Genomic DNA, 17,224 nt, shown 5'->3' on the forward strand with positions numbered 1-17,224 from the left:
TCATTTTATCAGAACTGCTCCTTTACAGTATTGCATCCTACCTCGGGACGTTTACTGGTATAACCTTGTACAAAGTCGGCACACATTTGACATCTTTTTTATAAGATGTTAGAAACACAGATGACGAATACACTTTGTTGTTTATAAAATCCCATATGCAACTTTTGGAAGTTTAACACATGTTCTCTTTCGTGTTTCCCTAGGCGACGTTATTGTAAGTGTAAATGACATCTGTGTCCTTGGACATACACATGCTCAAGTTGTGAAAATCTTCCAATCCATTCCAATTGGTGCCTGCGTTGACCTTGAACTCTGCAGAGGATACCCTCTACCGTTTGACCCTGATGACCCCAATACAAGTCTTGTGACATCCGTTGCCATTTTGGATAAAGACCCGATCATTTTAAATGGCAAAGATAATTATGATTCGCCTGCGAGTCACAGTAGTAAAACTGGAAAAGTGAATGGAATCAAGGAGCAAAGACCAAGTAGCCCTGCTGATATTTCATCAAATGGTTCCCATGGTTACCCCAATGATACTGTCTCTTTAGCATCCTCGATAGCCACCCAGCCTGAACTCATAACTGTGCACATAGTCAAAGGACCCATGGGCTTTGGCTTTACCATTGCAGACAGTCCAGGTGGTGGGGGCCAAAGGGTTAAACAGATAGTAGACAGCCCAAGATGCAGAGGCCTAAAGGAAGGAGACCTTATCGTGGAAGTAAACAAGAAGAACGTGCAGAACCTTACTCACAACCAAGTAGTGGATTTGCTGATCGAATGTCCCAAGGGAAGTGAAGTTACACTGTTGGTTCAGCGAGGCGGTAAGTAACCAGTAGCTTCCTTTTCGTTCTGTTTAACTTGATGAAGTAGGACATGATTTGTTTTTAGTTTATGTAAGAGTCTATATATGCTGCCTATTCTACCAACTACAGATGTTTGTATTTATTACCTTGTAAAAACAGGTCATGAGTTTTTACAAGCATTTCTAGAATTTGACAAAATGAAATGGTTAAGGCCAGGCAAAAAAGTACTTTTCCTACAAAGACCACATTTTAAAACCAAGGACTTTTCCAGGAATTAATATCCCTTGAGAGGGATATATAATGTGATTTCCCTCACCCCCCATGGACATGATTCTCTGTTTTTTCTTGTACATCCAGATGTTTTAGGAAAATTGTCAGTCACTTAAAATGTGCCGGTCACTATTTGTTTTAGAATCCTAACCAAATGTCAAGCTAAATACATTTCTGGGCATCTGCATGCATCCTCAGCCTGGTCTGACTTACAAGTGGATGTACTGCATATTTATTTTTAATGTACTCTCAAACTTCTAGGTAGATTGATCGTAACAGGGGTTACACATTCAGTAATGCACTGTACTGGGGTTGTCTAAAAAAAAAAAAGCTTTGGCCAGGCTTTTCAACTTTCATTAAAAGAAATAAAAATGAGCAAGTACTGTCCTAACACTAACACTAAGGGGTGTTTTGGTTATTCTGTCTCGCGTACCCTACACAGCCCTAACCTATGCTATGCCTTTATGACCTACCCATGCACACGTTAAATGGGAATAGAAATGCAAGTGAATTCCGCCTGGGACGTGTCCAGGAAGTGGCGAATGGCAGGCATTGTAGCTGTGCTGTACTGTCCAGATTGCTCCTGGTGGGACACTTGCACCGTTTAAAAGTTTGTGAGTGGAGAGTTTAAAATGTTGCTCGACATCTTGCACTTGGTGATGTGAACGTTCACAGCATACATCTTGAAACTGCTCTATAGCCGGTGGGAGTGGCAATGTATGGATGCAGTGCCATTAAATGGACAAAAATGAGCAAAAACACGCACGTATGCAAGGCCGCGCTTTCTACGTACTCTAAATGACGTCTGAAGCAATCCAATATTTCAATTTGAATACATCTGCGTGCATGTACTTTCTTTTGCGAGCATGTCACCGTAGGAATGGTCACTGAAATGATAGCAATCGTGCTACTACGACATAGTGATTTATCGGTCCAACTCTTTCTGCACCTGTACTTCTTCCATATAGAAGCATCCACTGCAGGAGTCTTCTCAGGCATGATCTCCCAAGTTGCTGTTTTCTGCAAATGATCTCCTGTGCATCACGTCTACTTCATTTCCTACCGTCTTGCATTGGCTGGTTTTGCCCAGTCTTTGTGCATTCTTTCTCGAGAAATAGTTTTTTTTTGACTATGCAAGTTATTTTCTGCAAGAAAATATTTTGCTATGTTAATGAAATGGATTTTCACATTCCGGTTCATAATTTGCCCCTATTGACACCTCACATGGCTCCTGTGAGCCCAGTTAACCGCCAGTTGCAGTGGGCCTATTAGGCTTCAATGATCAACGGTGCCTGATGTATTCCTTGGTTGACACTTTGAAAAGAAATGCACACTGGCAATCCTTGGCAGCTTAACGTTGGGGTATGCCTTTTGTACCCACGTGCACTGTGGTTATACATTTCTTCTATTTTGTTGAATGTGATGGGAACCTTTTTGTATCCTCAATATAGGAAACACTGGATGAAGGGGCACAAAATATCCATGTAATGTCAATATATCCAGCAGGCTGGAGTTTGGATCTGGAGATGCTTACTTGACCTACCGCAGTGTGTCTTAGTGCAGGCTATCCACGCCGTTTAGGGCTGACTTGTTATTCTTTTGCAATGTTTAGCAGATGTAAATACTAGTTTAAGCTGAGCTGTCCCTCAGGAAAACTCTCCTTACCCATTTATACGAGATTGTATTCTCTTCTGATTCAAACGGATGTTGTGTTATCCGCGTGAGGAATTTCTTAAAGAGATAACATTTTAAGATCAATAGATTCAGGTCGTCACCACACGTCCTGTATAAAGTCTCTGAAAGGGAGAGTTTGGTATTAGGAGGGAAAAAGAAACGAGGAACATGCAGCTGCTAAGTGGTTGTATTCTCAATATGTGATGTTTTTTTCTCCAATTTGCCAGGAAACATTGAAATGTTTCCTAGTAGACCAGTTGCCAGGGTTTCCATGGTATTTCATCCGAATATTCTGTTGATGAGAGAGAGAGAAAACTTAAAATACTGTTCATGTAAGACTAATGATTGTCTTGTAACTGTGAAACATTTACTTGTTGAAGAATGTCTTCTAAACATTTGAAGAAAGGTTTTTATCAGTTGTGTATGTAGTCCGTTTTTGTGCTTTATTTTTTAAATTTTTTTTTTGCATTCAGCAGATTTTGAGTCTTGACTATCGATGGAGGACAGCAGGGCCTGATTGCTATAATCACAAATTTTTAAGCTACATTGACTTTCTTCTGTTGATATGTCTGGTTCTGTTCTTAGCTTGCGCTCTTCCTGTTGCTCGAAGAAACTCCTAATGTTTCTTGGGCGGTGTTATGCGGCCTGGCTAGACACAGAAGCTCCTGGAGAGTGGCAGACCACTCCCCAATACATCGCTGACAAATGGACTTCTGCTGTAAAAAGAAAGCTGTCAGTATGGTACAGTACGCAAGGCTAATGCCCCTTTAACTGTTTCTAAGACAAGATGGCCTATAGAGGAAAGCCACATAAAAGTTCATAGACCGGGTAACCCCTTCCCCACGACAGGGAAAAGAAAACGCAAATGCCGGCGGTGGGAGAGCGGGGGCCTGACCTGGTTGGCACAACGATGGGCAACTAAAGGAAAACCGTGTTGAACAGTCCAGTACCACAGGCAAATCCATTGGTCAGAAAAGGAAGGAAATCCGTCACAGGAGAAGTAATGAAACTAGTAGTCTAGTTGCCATATCCAAAGAAAAAGTCCCAAAAATACTTCATGGAGAATCCAAGCACAAAATCGGGAATCTCGCGAAGAATGCTGCCAGTCAGTATTCCAAAGGGAAGTTGAGGCACAATCCGGGAAGTCAGTAGCAGGTCAAAAACCAGAGGGGAAGATCAGGTCTTCCAAGCTAGCGGACAGAAAACCACTCAAGGTCAGGAAACTGAGCCAGAAGTCAAAAGCAAAAAGGTCGGAGGAACGAAAAAACACAGCTGCTCGCACACAGGGGAAAGCTGCTTTGAGAAGCAGCGCGTGCCATGAAGACTCGAGTATTTACTTTCTTCATCACAGGTGCACGGCGTACGACATTACATCATGACACCTAGCCTTATGGGAATTGTAGTGTTCGACTGTTGCGCAAATCCCTGGAAAGACCCCAATCCTGTGGTCTGCTTTGTGGCGAACGGGTCAGAGCCGTGACAGTCAGTGACTCCTCTTATTCACTCCCATTGCCTTTTGGAGTCTCACAATACTCGGTCCTTGGCCCTTTTATTAGTCTCTTTATACTCTGCTCTCTCCTATAGCAATTTCCTTTGACTTAAATTCTCACTTCTATGCTGACTTCTCAAATCTTTATCTACCTTTTCTGATCCACTTCACCCGTCTGTCTGTTTTGCCACCATAAAGCTTGCGATGCTCACCCGCTCTCTCCATCTCAACCTTTCTAAAAATAAGAATATATAGCCGGCCCTTTCTCAAACGACTAGCCACCGCCCACCCTCCTACTTTCTCCTGCTCGTTCTTTTTCCACCCAGAATCTTGGCATCATTTTTGCCTTATCACATTCCTTTATTGACCACATTTCCTTTGTCCCTCGTTCTTGTTATTTTCAGTTCTGCAACATTCAGTCATGTTCTTACTTTCTCTGCCACTAAAACTCATTCTAGTTCTAATGGATTCACAGATTTGCGGTCTCCTTGCTTACGCGCTGTCTTATCTCTGTTCATTTTTCAAATATGAGATTCGTTTGCTTGCATCCTGCTACCATATTTTATTGATTCATTGCTATTGCCAAAGTGCTGAACCAGCTTTACTTTAACTGTTAGCAATAATTAATAGAAAAAAAGTATAGATCATGTGAAAGATGGAGGTCGAGTTCAGAACACGCGTATAGAAAGTGGAGCGCCCCCAAGCAGAATCTTCCTTTAAGAGCAATATCTGAGGCTCCACTCTCAAGCTGAAAGCTCACTACCTGGCAGTACCCACTACCTTCAGCACTAATGCCTAGCAAAATGCTCCAGTCACCCCTGCCCCCAAACTGAGCTGGAGTAGTGAATAAGCCCCAGGGAAAGTTCTGTACTTTATATGGGCAGTGGAAGTCAAATGAGCCAGCGATAGGGGCAGGGATGACTAGCCGACACATAAGGTGCGATACATTCTGGTGCATTGGGGTTGGGTCGGGGGATGACCAAGTAGATGGGAACAGGGGCAGAAGTCACAGACTACATTGGGGCAATAGATTATGAAATATGACACTTGGCACAGGAGACTTTGACAGAATTTGATGCGCTAGGGCGTTCATGAGTGAACAAACTGTCCACCACTCACTGCTTGGAAAACTATCTCTCTGGTGATGGATAAAACTTCATTGTGTTGAAAATGCATATTTTTGGGATATTATTTCTTCACTTACAAATGTAGAGTTGACCCCTGAAACACAATGTGAGAATAGCTATAAATATTGTTCTCATTATAAATATATTTTAACACTCGGATAAAAACAAAGTAAAAAATAAATGAGGAAGAGTACTTACCAAGTATTCAGTGAGGGTGGCTCAAGTGCCTATCAAATGGGTATCTGCCTGTAGCCAAAAACACGTGTTCACTTCGTCCAGCGACACTATTTTTCATATTTATAGCACTGTTCAATGATTAGTATTAAAACCAAGTAGTGTGCTTACTCCGGCTAGAATCTTCATCTGGTATGTAGCCCTTGCCCTGTGCACGTATGGTTGTACAGATTCTCGATCTATATATCCTCTTATGATCCAATTTCTAGTGAAATTGGAAACAAACAGGGGAGGGGGCACAGACCGTGCAGGTGTTACTTGCTTATTAGCTATCACACAGTTAAGAAAAGCAGCTAATGCTAATTATTTATTGCACCCTTACCTCTTATATTAATTCAAGGTCTTATGAGGCTGAAGATGATTTAAACCAGAGTCTTGCATAGTAGTGCAGATATTGTACGCGAGTTCCCCAGCATTGTAGAGTGAAACGCTTGTGATCACTAATGCACTTGTAGGCCGCTCTAACTCATGTGATCACTGCATCTATTGTTAACTGATCACATGACCAATAGTGTATGTTTATTGCAATTCATTTACCAACAGTCAGCCATCTTGGAGTGGAGCGATGTATTACTCATTATATATCTCTTTACAGTGAATGTTAATTATTATAAAAATGGTTGATTAAACCTAATTTTTAATTAATTGATTATTTACTAATTTCAAGTGAATGCAAACCTTATGGTAGAGATGTTAATATGATCCCTATTCTTTATTATGTTTGATACTGCATCCAGTCGATGTATGTATATTAGACAAACCAAGCTATTCTTTAATCTATTGTATATCCAGATGTGTACGATATTGTTAATGTGTAAAGAAACCCCTTCTTTCTAATTAGGGTTCCTTTAGTACAGAACAGATTTCTGTATCTTTTTGTGTCAATTCAATTAGTAGTACTACTCCACACAATCAATATTTTAATTGAGACCTGACTCAGTACTGTTAGTCAAGAATATGAGCCGTTGTTCTTTCGCATGTAGTACTTTTTATCATATGATGTAGATCTAGTTGGTGGAATTTTTAACTGCACCTTCCATTTACATTTTTTTGCAGGTGTCCCATTGCCATGAAATGCCCTACTAGAGGGGCGTGAAGATTGTCTTTCTTTATGCAACTTTCCTGTCCAGAGATACAAACTTTTACTTTACTTACGGTCTTGCCTAAATAGATTTTCCCACGGGCACACCAAATGGCATACACGACCATTGTCGAGTTGCAATTGGTAAGGGTCCTTGGAGACCACTTTCTCTGAAGGCCAATATCAACTGCTTTGGTTCTCCTCATTTGTGATTATGATACAGCATTTATAACGCGCATATACACAAGTGTTACAAGGCGCGACGGGGCACGGGGGGGCAGAGAGAAGACAGACAAAGATCTTTCTAGGCCAGGTGACATTGAGATTGCGCAAGTGCAAGAGGAAAGGGGACGGGCAGGCCAGTGCAATACATATGATCAACAGTAAAGAATAAATAAAATAAACAAAAAGGTAAAAGTGCGGCCAGAAACAGCCCCCAAGTGCAGGGGTTGCCCGGGAGGCAGTGCAGGTGTGCAGCTGGTGGGGGAGGAGTCCGTGGCCCGAGATCAGAGGGTAGACAGGTGACCACTGCAGTTTCAGTCAGGAGTTCAGCAGGGGAGAGGAGGAGAGTATGCAAAACTTATACATTGGCCACAGGGGTTATGTCCGTCTGGTTTTGGTAGGCCCCCCGGGTTTGTGATGCTTGACTGGCTGTGGGTTGGAATAAGCATGTTGTTTCTAGTAAGTAGGGTTTTCAAGTTTGTACCTCTTCTAAATGCGTTCCCACGTCGGTTCAGTGGTGTTTTGCCTCCTTCCATAATGTGGCAGTTTTTCCTAATGATGCTAGTTACCTTGTTAGATAAATATAGATAGATGAGTACTGACTAAAACTATATAATCATTCCTATGTATCTTCTTGTATTCCAAGAGAGCTGCTCTGTGATTACTCGTTCTTTTGCAAGTGTTTTTAATTATTGGTTTAGGGGTAACCCCTTTGTTTCAATTTAATGCTGAGTTTTCGGCTTCCTCATTGTAGGCCATCCTTGGGGAGATGTTGCATTTCAATCTCAGAAATTGCCTGAAGGGCAAGTTTTCTCGGGTGTGATGTGGGTGACAAGAATAGTAAAAGTTAGTTCCTGTTGTTTTTTTTTTTTATATAATATGGTTTAACCTTCAAAATCTTATTAGCTTCATCTAACCAAATGGTAATGTGTAAAATTGATTTTCTGCTATGCTGTAACTGGCAGTGAATTCTAAAAATGAATTCTGAATATTGAACCATATGAAGAATTCTTCAAAAGAAGCTACATCACCATGCCATACAAGGAGGATGTCATCTATGTAGCGCTTCCATAGCTGGGTTTTGTTTTAAAATGGATTAGTATCTGTTAATATTTTGCTCATCTCTGGACTGTCCACATAGAGATTAGCCACTGTAGGAGCTACTGCTCAGCCCATGGCAGTGCAATGAGTCTGATGAATAATACTCAGACACTTCACCACACCATAATATAAAACTATTAGGAGTATTACCAGTATTAGAAGTATTGTCTTGGGAGGATAGCTCAGCAGCAATGTGCTCGCCTTGAAGCAAGACCACGCAGAGCAACACTGGTTAGATTCCCAGGTCCGCGCTTTGGGTAATAAGCGCGTTATAAATAACCCATTATATCATACCACCTTGGTGTTTGGTAAGTAGTATTTCTTCAGTCATATTTACGGTAGCCATCTGTGGAATACGGGTGTATAAGGAGACAATATCTAGACCCACTAGGAGATGTTCTCCATCAAAAGGGTATCCTTCAATGAGGTTGATAACTTCTGTGGTTTCCTGTAGTAATGATGACATTTCTTTGACATGGGGTTTAAGATGGTAATTGCTGAACTTAAAAAGCGGCTCTAGTACCGAGCCTCTGCCTGAAACTATTGGGCAGCCACAAGGGTCTACAATGGTTTTATTTTTTTTAGGGTAATACATAACATTTAGGGATGTTAGGAGTTTCTACTCTCATAAATGTGCTCTTGTTTAGAGATCCAACCATGTTTATAGTCTTTTTCTACTTTGTGTCAACGAGTGATTACAACGTTCGTGTGGGCTCATTGCTGATTTCTTCATTAAAGAAGATGCAGTTTAACTTATGTTCGCGCTCGTTGATGGCCTGTCTATTGAGCAGGATTACGACGACTCCTTTGTCAGCTCTACTTAGAATGATATTTGTATTTGCCAGATTCCTTGCAGCTTTTTGTTCACCATTTGTCAGGTTCGGAAATCCTGTTTGTTTGACTTTGGATTGTAATGTAGCTATATAATGCAACAATATATTTTCAAACACTATAGACTCTGGTGTATAGCTAGCTGTGGAGGGGCAAAAAGTAGAGGGATTATGCAATTCTATTGTATTCTCTTAAATCTCACTTGGGTTATTCATAAAGTACTGTATAAGGTGTATTTTTCTAAACAATTAATGAATTTCGGTTTTGAGTTTACATTTATTATAGGCACTAGTGGGTACTAACCCTTTATTCAAAACGGACAGGTCATCACTGTTAGGTGTGTAGGCAGACAGATTAACTAGAACGTTTGTCTGCTACGAGTCCGGTGTGGTTCGTAGTCCCAGTCGGCTCTATCAGGGTCCTAGCCTATAATATGGGGTTGTATGCCTCCTCTACGTTCCCTGTTGTTTTGATTTCAGCCCTTCGGTTATTAAAACCTCCTCGACCCCTTGATTGGTAACGACCTCTGTTTCTGTTGTCGTTTTGCACTCCTTCAGTTGTACTTTCATTACTTGAACTAATGGAACTGTAGTATGTGTTGCCAAATCTGACTTTACATTTTTTGATGATGTTGGGGTGGGGGTTGATTTATAAATGGATCATACCCATCCTGTACGTATTTGAAGTTTTTTTCGTGTGTAAAGTTAGTTGGATCTTTCTTCATCTGTCTGAATGTCTTTCTCACAGAGAAGTCTTTAAATTCTGTTCTTTCGGTTATCTTTTCTAGCATTTTCTCAAGTGTCTAGGGGCCTAGTTTAGTTTCCTCTTCCATTGTGACAAGGTCAGTGGTGATTTTATCCGATGTCTTTAGCTGCATGTAATTGGCCTCTGGCCAATGTAGCTGTTGTGCATAAATGAGGAGAACCAAAGAAGTCGATATTGGCCTAGAGAAAACGTGGTTTCAAAGGCCTTTCACCAATTGCAACTCGGCTATGGTTGTGTATGCTATTTTCTGTCCCTGTGGGAAAATCTATATAGGCAAGACCAAAATGAAATTACAAGTGCGTATCTCAGAACAGTTGTATAAGGAAATGCATACTTAACAGCCCTCTAGTAGGGCATTTCATGGCAATGGGACGCACCTGCGAAACATTAAAATGGACAGTTCTAAAATTCCCCTAACTAGATGTACATCATATGATAAAAAGAAACTATATTAGAAAGAACAACGCCTTATATTCTTGACGAATAGTACAGATTTACGTATCAATGAAAATATTGATTGGTATGCAGTGGAGTAGTAGTAGTACTAATTGAATTGACACAAAGACACAGAACACTGTTTTGTACTAAAGGAACCTTCCCGTTGGAAAGAAGGGGTTTCTTTAGACATAAAAAATATCCCTATACATCTGGATATACAATATATTAATTGAGAGAGCCTGGTTTGTCTAATTTACAAATATCGACTGAAGTATCAAACATAATAAAGTAAGAATAGCGATCATATTAACAGCTCTACCATAAAAATTACATTCACTTAACATTAGTAAATGATCCATTAATTAAAATTGAGGCTTGATCAAATGTTTTGATAATAATTAACATTCACTGTAAAGTAATATATACGCAAGTAATATTTCTCTCCACTTCAAGATGGCCAACTGTTGGTAAATGACCCGCAATAAACAAACACTATTGGTTACGTGCTCAGTTAACAAGAGATGCAGTGCTCACATGAGTTACAGCAACCTAAAAGTTAATTGGTGATCACAAGCGGTTTGCGTTACAATGCTGGGGAACTCACGTACGAGACACACCACAACTTAAAGGTAAGAAAGAACACTGCTACTTTGACCTAATATTTTGGGAACAAGATAGTGAGACTTGTTTATTGTTAACTATAACACGCAAGGGATATGATATGGCATTTATAACGCGCCTGTACACAAGTATTTCTAGGGAGATGTTGAATGATATCTATCTCCAGGTGGATGCAAAAGCGTCACGAAATCTGCTTTTCCATAAAAGACTTGGATTTAAATCATGTCCAACCTATTTTTTTTCAAATCAAAGACCTTTGAATTACAAGAAGAGGTGAGTTTGCAATACCTCATTAGCATAAGCTGCTTTTCCTAACTGTGGGATAACTAATAAGCAAAGAACACCTGCATGGTCTGTCCTCCTCACCCGTTTTCAATTTCGCTAGAAATATAACCATTAAAGGATATATAGAGCTAAACAAGTGAGAATCCACACAACCATACATGCATAGGGCAAGGGCTAGATACCAGATGCAAGATTCAAATCCGAGTAAGTTGACACCACTTGGTTCTAATACTAATCATTGAACAGCAATCTAAATATGAAAAATAGTGTCGCTGGAAGAAGTGAACACATGTTTTTGTCTACAGGCAAGTACCTATTTCATAGGCAATGGACCCACCCTCGCTGAATACTTGGCCAGTGGAGGTTAGCACTCCTCTTTTCATTTGAGTAGATCACTAATTTATAGCTGTTATCCCATTGTGTTTCATGTGTCAATTCATTTATAAATTAAACAATATCCCAAAAAAATGTATTTGCAACAAGATGATGTATCCGTCACCAGAGAGTTTTTCAATCTAACCTTCTTTTTACAAGAACATACCCCTGAAGAAGTTCTGTTGTTTGAGCAGACAAGGAGGGATGAAACATGTTGGGTCAATATCGGCTGTATCTTTAAACAGCTGTTTCAAAAGTAATTGACTGACATTGCTTGCTACACAATAGTAGCAAGGACACTAAAAGATTCATACTGTGGTAGTGTGGCACACATTTGTTACATGTCGCAGCAAAAACAAATGATCTTGCGCAATTTGTTTAGCAACATATGTTGGGTTTCTTTTTTAGAATTGTTAAATACTGTATTAGTGATCAATACAATATTGCACAAAGCACTTTAAAAGGGGAGTATAAGTCCCTTTTTTCTAGTGTCTAGAAGAAAAATATTATTGTGTATTTTTTTAAAAAAGTTTTTTGATACCAGAATGCATTTTGATTTTTAGAAAATATCACTCTGGACTTTGGTATTTGGTTGCAAGAGTACAAAATGTGACTAACCTGTTATATGTATTGTTCAATTCTATTATTTAGGTTTTTTGTGACAGACACAATGTTCAATTGAATGGGTGTGTTGTTTTGTTTAACTTTTTGTTCCAAGTATAACCCATTTAACTCATAAAACCTGGAGTCTTTCCTATAGTTTCGAGATGATGGGTACCACTGGATCGAGTTGGTAATGACCTAGATGTTTCCAGCAGTTTGAGTTGAGGTCCGGCCAGTCTGTACGAAGAACCTGGCTGTTAAAGGTGCTGTTCAGAGATGCAAAAGTTTGAAGACTAACGCAGCAGTGAGCTTCTGTTCTTGGTGATGAATGTGGCTGGTATGATGTGGCACTGGAACTGGTTAGAGGATGTAAGCAGCGGATCAAATTTAAGGGAGGATGCTAAAGGCGGCATCACAGGTCCTGAATGTTTGAAGGCTTCGTACAAGTTTGTCTTGGACTCAGACGGGTTGAAGCAGCAGAAGACCGAATCCAGTTGCCACAGCTTCTCTAGTGATGAGTACCAGTGGCTCAGGGATGAGGGGTGTCCGTTTTCTCTTTACTCCCAGTCATGGAAACTTGGCTGGCAACTGCAGGAGTCATTCAACTCCAGTGAGGATTCGGAGTACTAGTGCAACTGGCAGAGTGTAGGCCGTGGTCCTACAGTAGTTGCCTTCAATGTGTTGTGGGTATGGTTGGTGGACAGGGCGCAATTGTGCCTTGGAGCTACTCTTTTATTCACCTCTCCAGTGGACAACTTTGAAATGTACTGCACGCCCAATAGATGTCCAATGAATTCTTCTGGTCTTAAAGATTGTATGCAGTACCCTGTGGGAGACTGCATCAGCCTTTTCTTGGCAATAGTTAACGCAACCTTTGTTATAAGCATGTACAATACACGTTGGTAGAGTGACTGAGCAGCCAGACTTATAACAAGAGGGGTCAATGTGAGCTCTACGGTTATTACAAAGATTCACAGCGACAAGTATCCAAATAAACACTTGCACTAAGGTTTCTTGATTAAACAAGTATTTATTAATTTAACAGTGAGTTGAATAAGCCTTTTTTAGAAGGGAGCCAATATGTATATCACAAAAATATACTTAAAAATACACACTGTTTCTTTAAATCAGTAGATACCCATTTGGGATGGCACACAGACGCTTCCTACACCCTGAGGTGACTTAAATAACGAACACTGATATATCACTAGCACATTTAGAGCAATACTGAGATTAGTGTCAAAAGAAAAAGATGATGGAATAAAACAATGGTTAACAAATATTCTTACGCAGGTAAGTACTTTTTGAACCCTCCTTTGCTAAGTAAATTTCCGTGGGGGAAAGGTAAAGCACCAAGTCAGAGATAAGTCTTTCAGGGAGCCTGGACAGCCAATGTTAGTTGAGCAAAAGTCTATGCGAGCTGAAGCACCTCTTGTAGGTAGGATAAAAGTCTTGCACAATGTTTTAGAAGTTTTTATATAAAATGAAATCACTGTAGGGTCACATGCTGGGAGGCTTGCGAGGGGCAAAGCTGCAAGCAACTCTGCAAAAGCAACCAAGACAAGTCTCAACTGAGAGCTAGCAATTCTACGCAACAAGAAGTAAGTCCCCTTAGTTTTACAGTACCTTTTGTTTTGAAGAAAACTGGTTCCAGCTGGTTTCTGTTCCTGTGTATGTCTGCAGATCCTGTTGCTCCTGGCCTCAGTCGTGGGAACAAGAGGGAGGACGTCTGGGGACTCCTGCACTACCTACGAATGGAAGGTCGGCGGCAGCAATGGGCAAACTTCATATCAGCTGCACTTCGTGGTTTAAACTTCTCGAGGGCTCTCGCAAACAGCACCACCATAGTTCTCGGGTACCACTATGGACTTTCCTCGCATCTTAAATCCAGCACTCTGAGGTGGCTCAGGCTTGATCAGTCCTGCTTCTTGGGAGTCCGGAGGATCTTCCTGGAGCTCGGCTCCGACTTAAAAATGATGCACTCGATCTGGTGTTCCTCTCCTTGACAATTGGTTCCTGCAGCAATGGAAGTACAGCCAGCTCTGAGAGGATGTCCAGACGAGTTTGCTTTGGGGTGGATTGGTCCCACCAACCCAAGGAGAGAAGTCACCCGTTGCAGGGTTTCTCTAGTCGAGGCAAATTCGAAGCTTCAGCAATCCAGCAGGGCTTCACCGGCCAATCCAACGGGCCAGGAGTTGCAGCAAGCGTCTCTTCCAAGAGGTTCTTCAGGATCCTTCATCCAGTGGTCGACTCTGCCTTCCAAGCAAAAAGCCTCGCCCTTTATGCAGGTTTCTTCCATTCATTCGCAACCTAGCTGTCAATCACACCGCAGGGTGGCTGTCCTCCAAGGACAGCCAACTGGCCAATCCCCTTTTGGGTGCATTCCTGTAACCATGGGGATTAGGCACAGGGAGTTTCAGGCACCTCCCTCACTTCCTGCCGCTGCCAGGCACACTGGGTGGAGCCAGAGGTGGGCTTCACCAGTGAATCCCGCCAAAGAAAAATCAAACAAAGGGACCAAACCTGGTTTGGCGTGCAGAGTAAATCTCAAGTACCTTTCCAACAAGAAATGTCAAAAAAAGATTGGGCCATTTTGATGAAATGGGCACCCATGGGTGCTTTACTGCAGCTGCAATAGCAGCCCGCGGTAGAAACACACAATGGTAGGAAAAAGTAAACCACTGCCACCAGCCATTAATTGTAGAAAGGGTAACATAAAAATATTTTCATGAGAAACTAGACAAAGGGGATACTAAGTAACCCCTCCAGCACCCTATTTTAAGATAGTTTGTGCTGGGTCTCGAAAGTTACAAAATGTAAATAAAGCCAATTTCACGTTACTGCTCTTGGAAACAGTAGTTTCACCAAACCTTTGGGAAATCTAAGACATCCCTGTGTCACTGCACTGAAGGTGCTGTGTGCCACAATGTAAATGTGAGGCCTGTGGAGTTTGTCAGCCTCCAAACTCAAAAAGAAACAGAGTCCAAATCACAGAAAAGTACATGAGCGAGTGGGAAAAAGGTCTCACTCTCTCCAAGTTAGAAATTAAGTCCAGCAAAAAGAGCTGCGGGGTCTCTTAAGGTAAAAGGGAATTAGACCATTTCTGAGAATTATCTCTAACGCAATGGTTTGCGAAAGCGACTCCAAAATTAAAATGAATATCACTAGAGCATTTTATGCATAAAGATCTCGGAGTAGTGCCCAGGTGTCTCGCATGCAAAGGTCACGTGCTAATGTAGCTAAGCAACAATCGTCGGTATGATTTTTGACAAACTATGCATGGTAAGCCATATGGAAATGGCCTTTCTCAAAGGCTTGTCCATTTATTGATACTGGCCACTGGCTGTCTTGGCTCCACTCAACCACCACCCCAACAAACTGCAGGAACATTCCATGAATAGAAGCAGCAACTCCAGAACTATTTGGCAATCTTTCCTCTCTAAATGTGGCTCCAGCATCGTTATTTGGCGTCTGATGGTTGGCAGGATGCGATTGATACTGCTTGCTTCTAAGTCGTCCTAGGTCCTTCTAATGTGGCGGTAACTTGGTTTCCCACCTTGTCACTCCTTACAATGTCACGTGAAGTCTCAACAACCTCTTGGGCAAGAAATGTAAACGGTGTTCTTTAGAGATGTGGCTTGCAAATTCTGTATGTCTGATTGCAGATGCCTCTTTCAGCCGGATTATCTAAAGTTTCAAACCCGGTCTAAAAACTGAGAAAATGCCTTGACCAGTTGGGTTGCATTGAGCACTCTGGTTTTGGCTCAGCTCCGTATTGCCTGAAGTTTGTTTTGCTGTGTGTGCTGCCCGACATACCTATAAACAGATTGAGCCTCAAAGTCCCATCATTCACTTTGGAAACATTTCTGGCGTTTGCTCAATCGTGTTGACTAAAAAGGTTATGAAATAAGGGCCTGGCTAATTTTTGACGAAAGCTCCATTTGCTGTGTTCCCAGTCAAGCTGTTTAAAAAAAGAGAGAAGGATTTATTCCGTTTTGCACTTTAGCTCCAGTTTCGCTGCTTCTATATTTTTAGCACTGTGCAAGCATTAGATAATATGGACTAGGATGTTTTCAAGTCATTTCAAGACAATTTTCAATATAACCACTGGGTGGCAGGGCAGTGCAAAATACGTGAATAAGTAAGCCTCTGCTGTAAGAACGCGTTCTTCTGTTGTCATGTCACACCGTTGCCATCTTTTTAACACCACTCATATGGGAATAGACAGATACGGACGTGGCGTTAGAAACATTCAGTACATTTTATCCGTCATGGTCTAGCAGTTAAGATCATTAATTCTACATTACAATGCTCAGCCATTCTGTGATATTTCCTGAGTGCGTGCGGCTCTCAAAGTAAAAAGTATGCCGGGAAATCGCGCCAGACAGAGCATTGACTTCCAATTGATTCAGTACATATACATCCATGGATCAACGTATAGTGCCAGTTAGACTTGGCACATGGTTATTGGGGTCCCTCAACCTCCTTGTAATGTGTAATCCCTTTTCTTCACTCAAGCTTTCGCACCCTCCCACACTCGCCTTGGTCACCTCGTGATATGGTCCTCACTGACCGCTTAATTCCTGGCATTTACCTGCTTGGTTTGATTTGGCTGCAATATGCAGACTAATATGCACCCAACACCCCCCCGTCCCGAACACCCCTCTAGAGGAAACCTAGAGTATAGCTTGAGCACAGCACAAACCCTACTAACAGTACTTGCTATTTGAGTACCAATATTGTGATAGCCAGATTTAGTCTCCTCTGGCATTTTGCGCCTCAACCCACAGAATTCAGCTCATTAAAGTTGACATGCATGCAAGTGCATTCCGTTTCCTGTGCTATTCCCACTTTGCCTTATCCTGCTCCTCTACCTCATTCTCTGGATGGTCCTGGAGAGGGCATACTTTGTCAACCTGGGAAGAGGCTTTGGCGCTGTGCGATCACTCCAAGGAGGGCCGAATACAGGTGTATATATAGAGCAAGTCTTTTATTGTTGACAAGATTGGACTATAAAAGCCTCAAACCTCAATGCAACAGTCCTTCGCCAATCCCCCTTTCAGCGGCTCTCTGATTCTAGATTCCGAACCCTTGGAATCTAGAATCGAGCACCTTAAACCATAACACTCAGCATATTTCTACTACTTCACACAACAGAGTTGAAGTAGTACAGAAGGCCCCCATTTATGCATGAAGAATTTAAAATATGCAAAAATTGTACTTTTGATTTCGTGAAGTTAACTATGTGGACACGTTGACTCGGTACTGATGTTAGTTTGTGCACCACAGTGAGTAGAGCGTT

The 17,224-nt window shown here is 41.4% G+C and overlaps 1 protein-coding gene across 14 annotated transcripts in view; it reads left to right on the forward strand.

Annotated features, from left to right (window-relative positions):
• Positions 1-17,224, forward strand: part of MAGI1 (membrane associated guanylate kinase, WW and PDZ domain containing 1) — a 1,848,723-nt gene that overhangs the window by 1,515,697 nt on the left and 315,802 nt on the right. For all 14 annotated transcript variants that reach the window (XM_069643697.1, XM_069643699.1, XM_069643701.1 and 11 more), the window contains one exon: positions 204-824. In XM_069643697.1, the coding sequence (XP_069499798.1) occupies positions 204-824 (621 nt within the window). The remainder of the gene's footprint in view (positions 1-203; positions 825-17,224) is intronic.

The sequence above is a fragment of the Ambystoma mexicanum genome, chromosome 2p (genome assembly GCF_040938575.1).
Source record: "Ambystoma mexicanum isolate Mex_15411 chromosome 2p, UKY_AmexF1_1, whole genome shotgun sequence".
Classification (NCBI taxonomy): Eukaryota; Metazoa; Chordata; class Amphibia; order Caudata; family Ambystomatidae; genus Ambystoma; species Ambystoma mexicanum.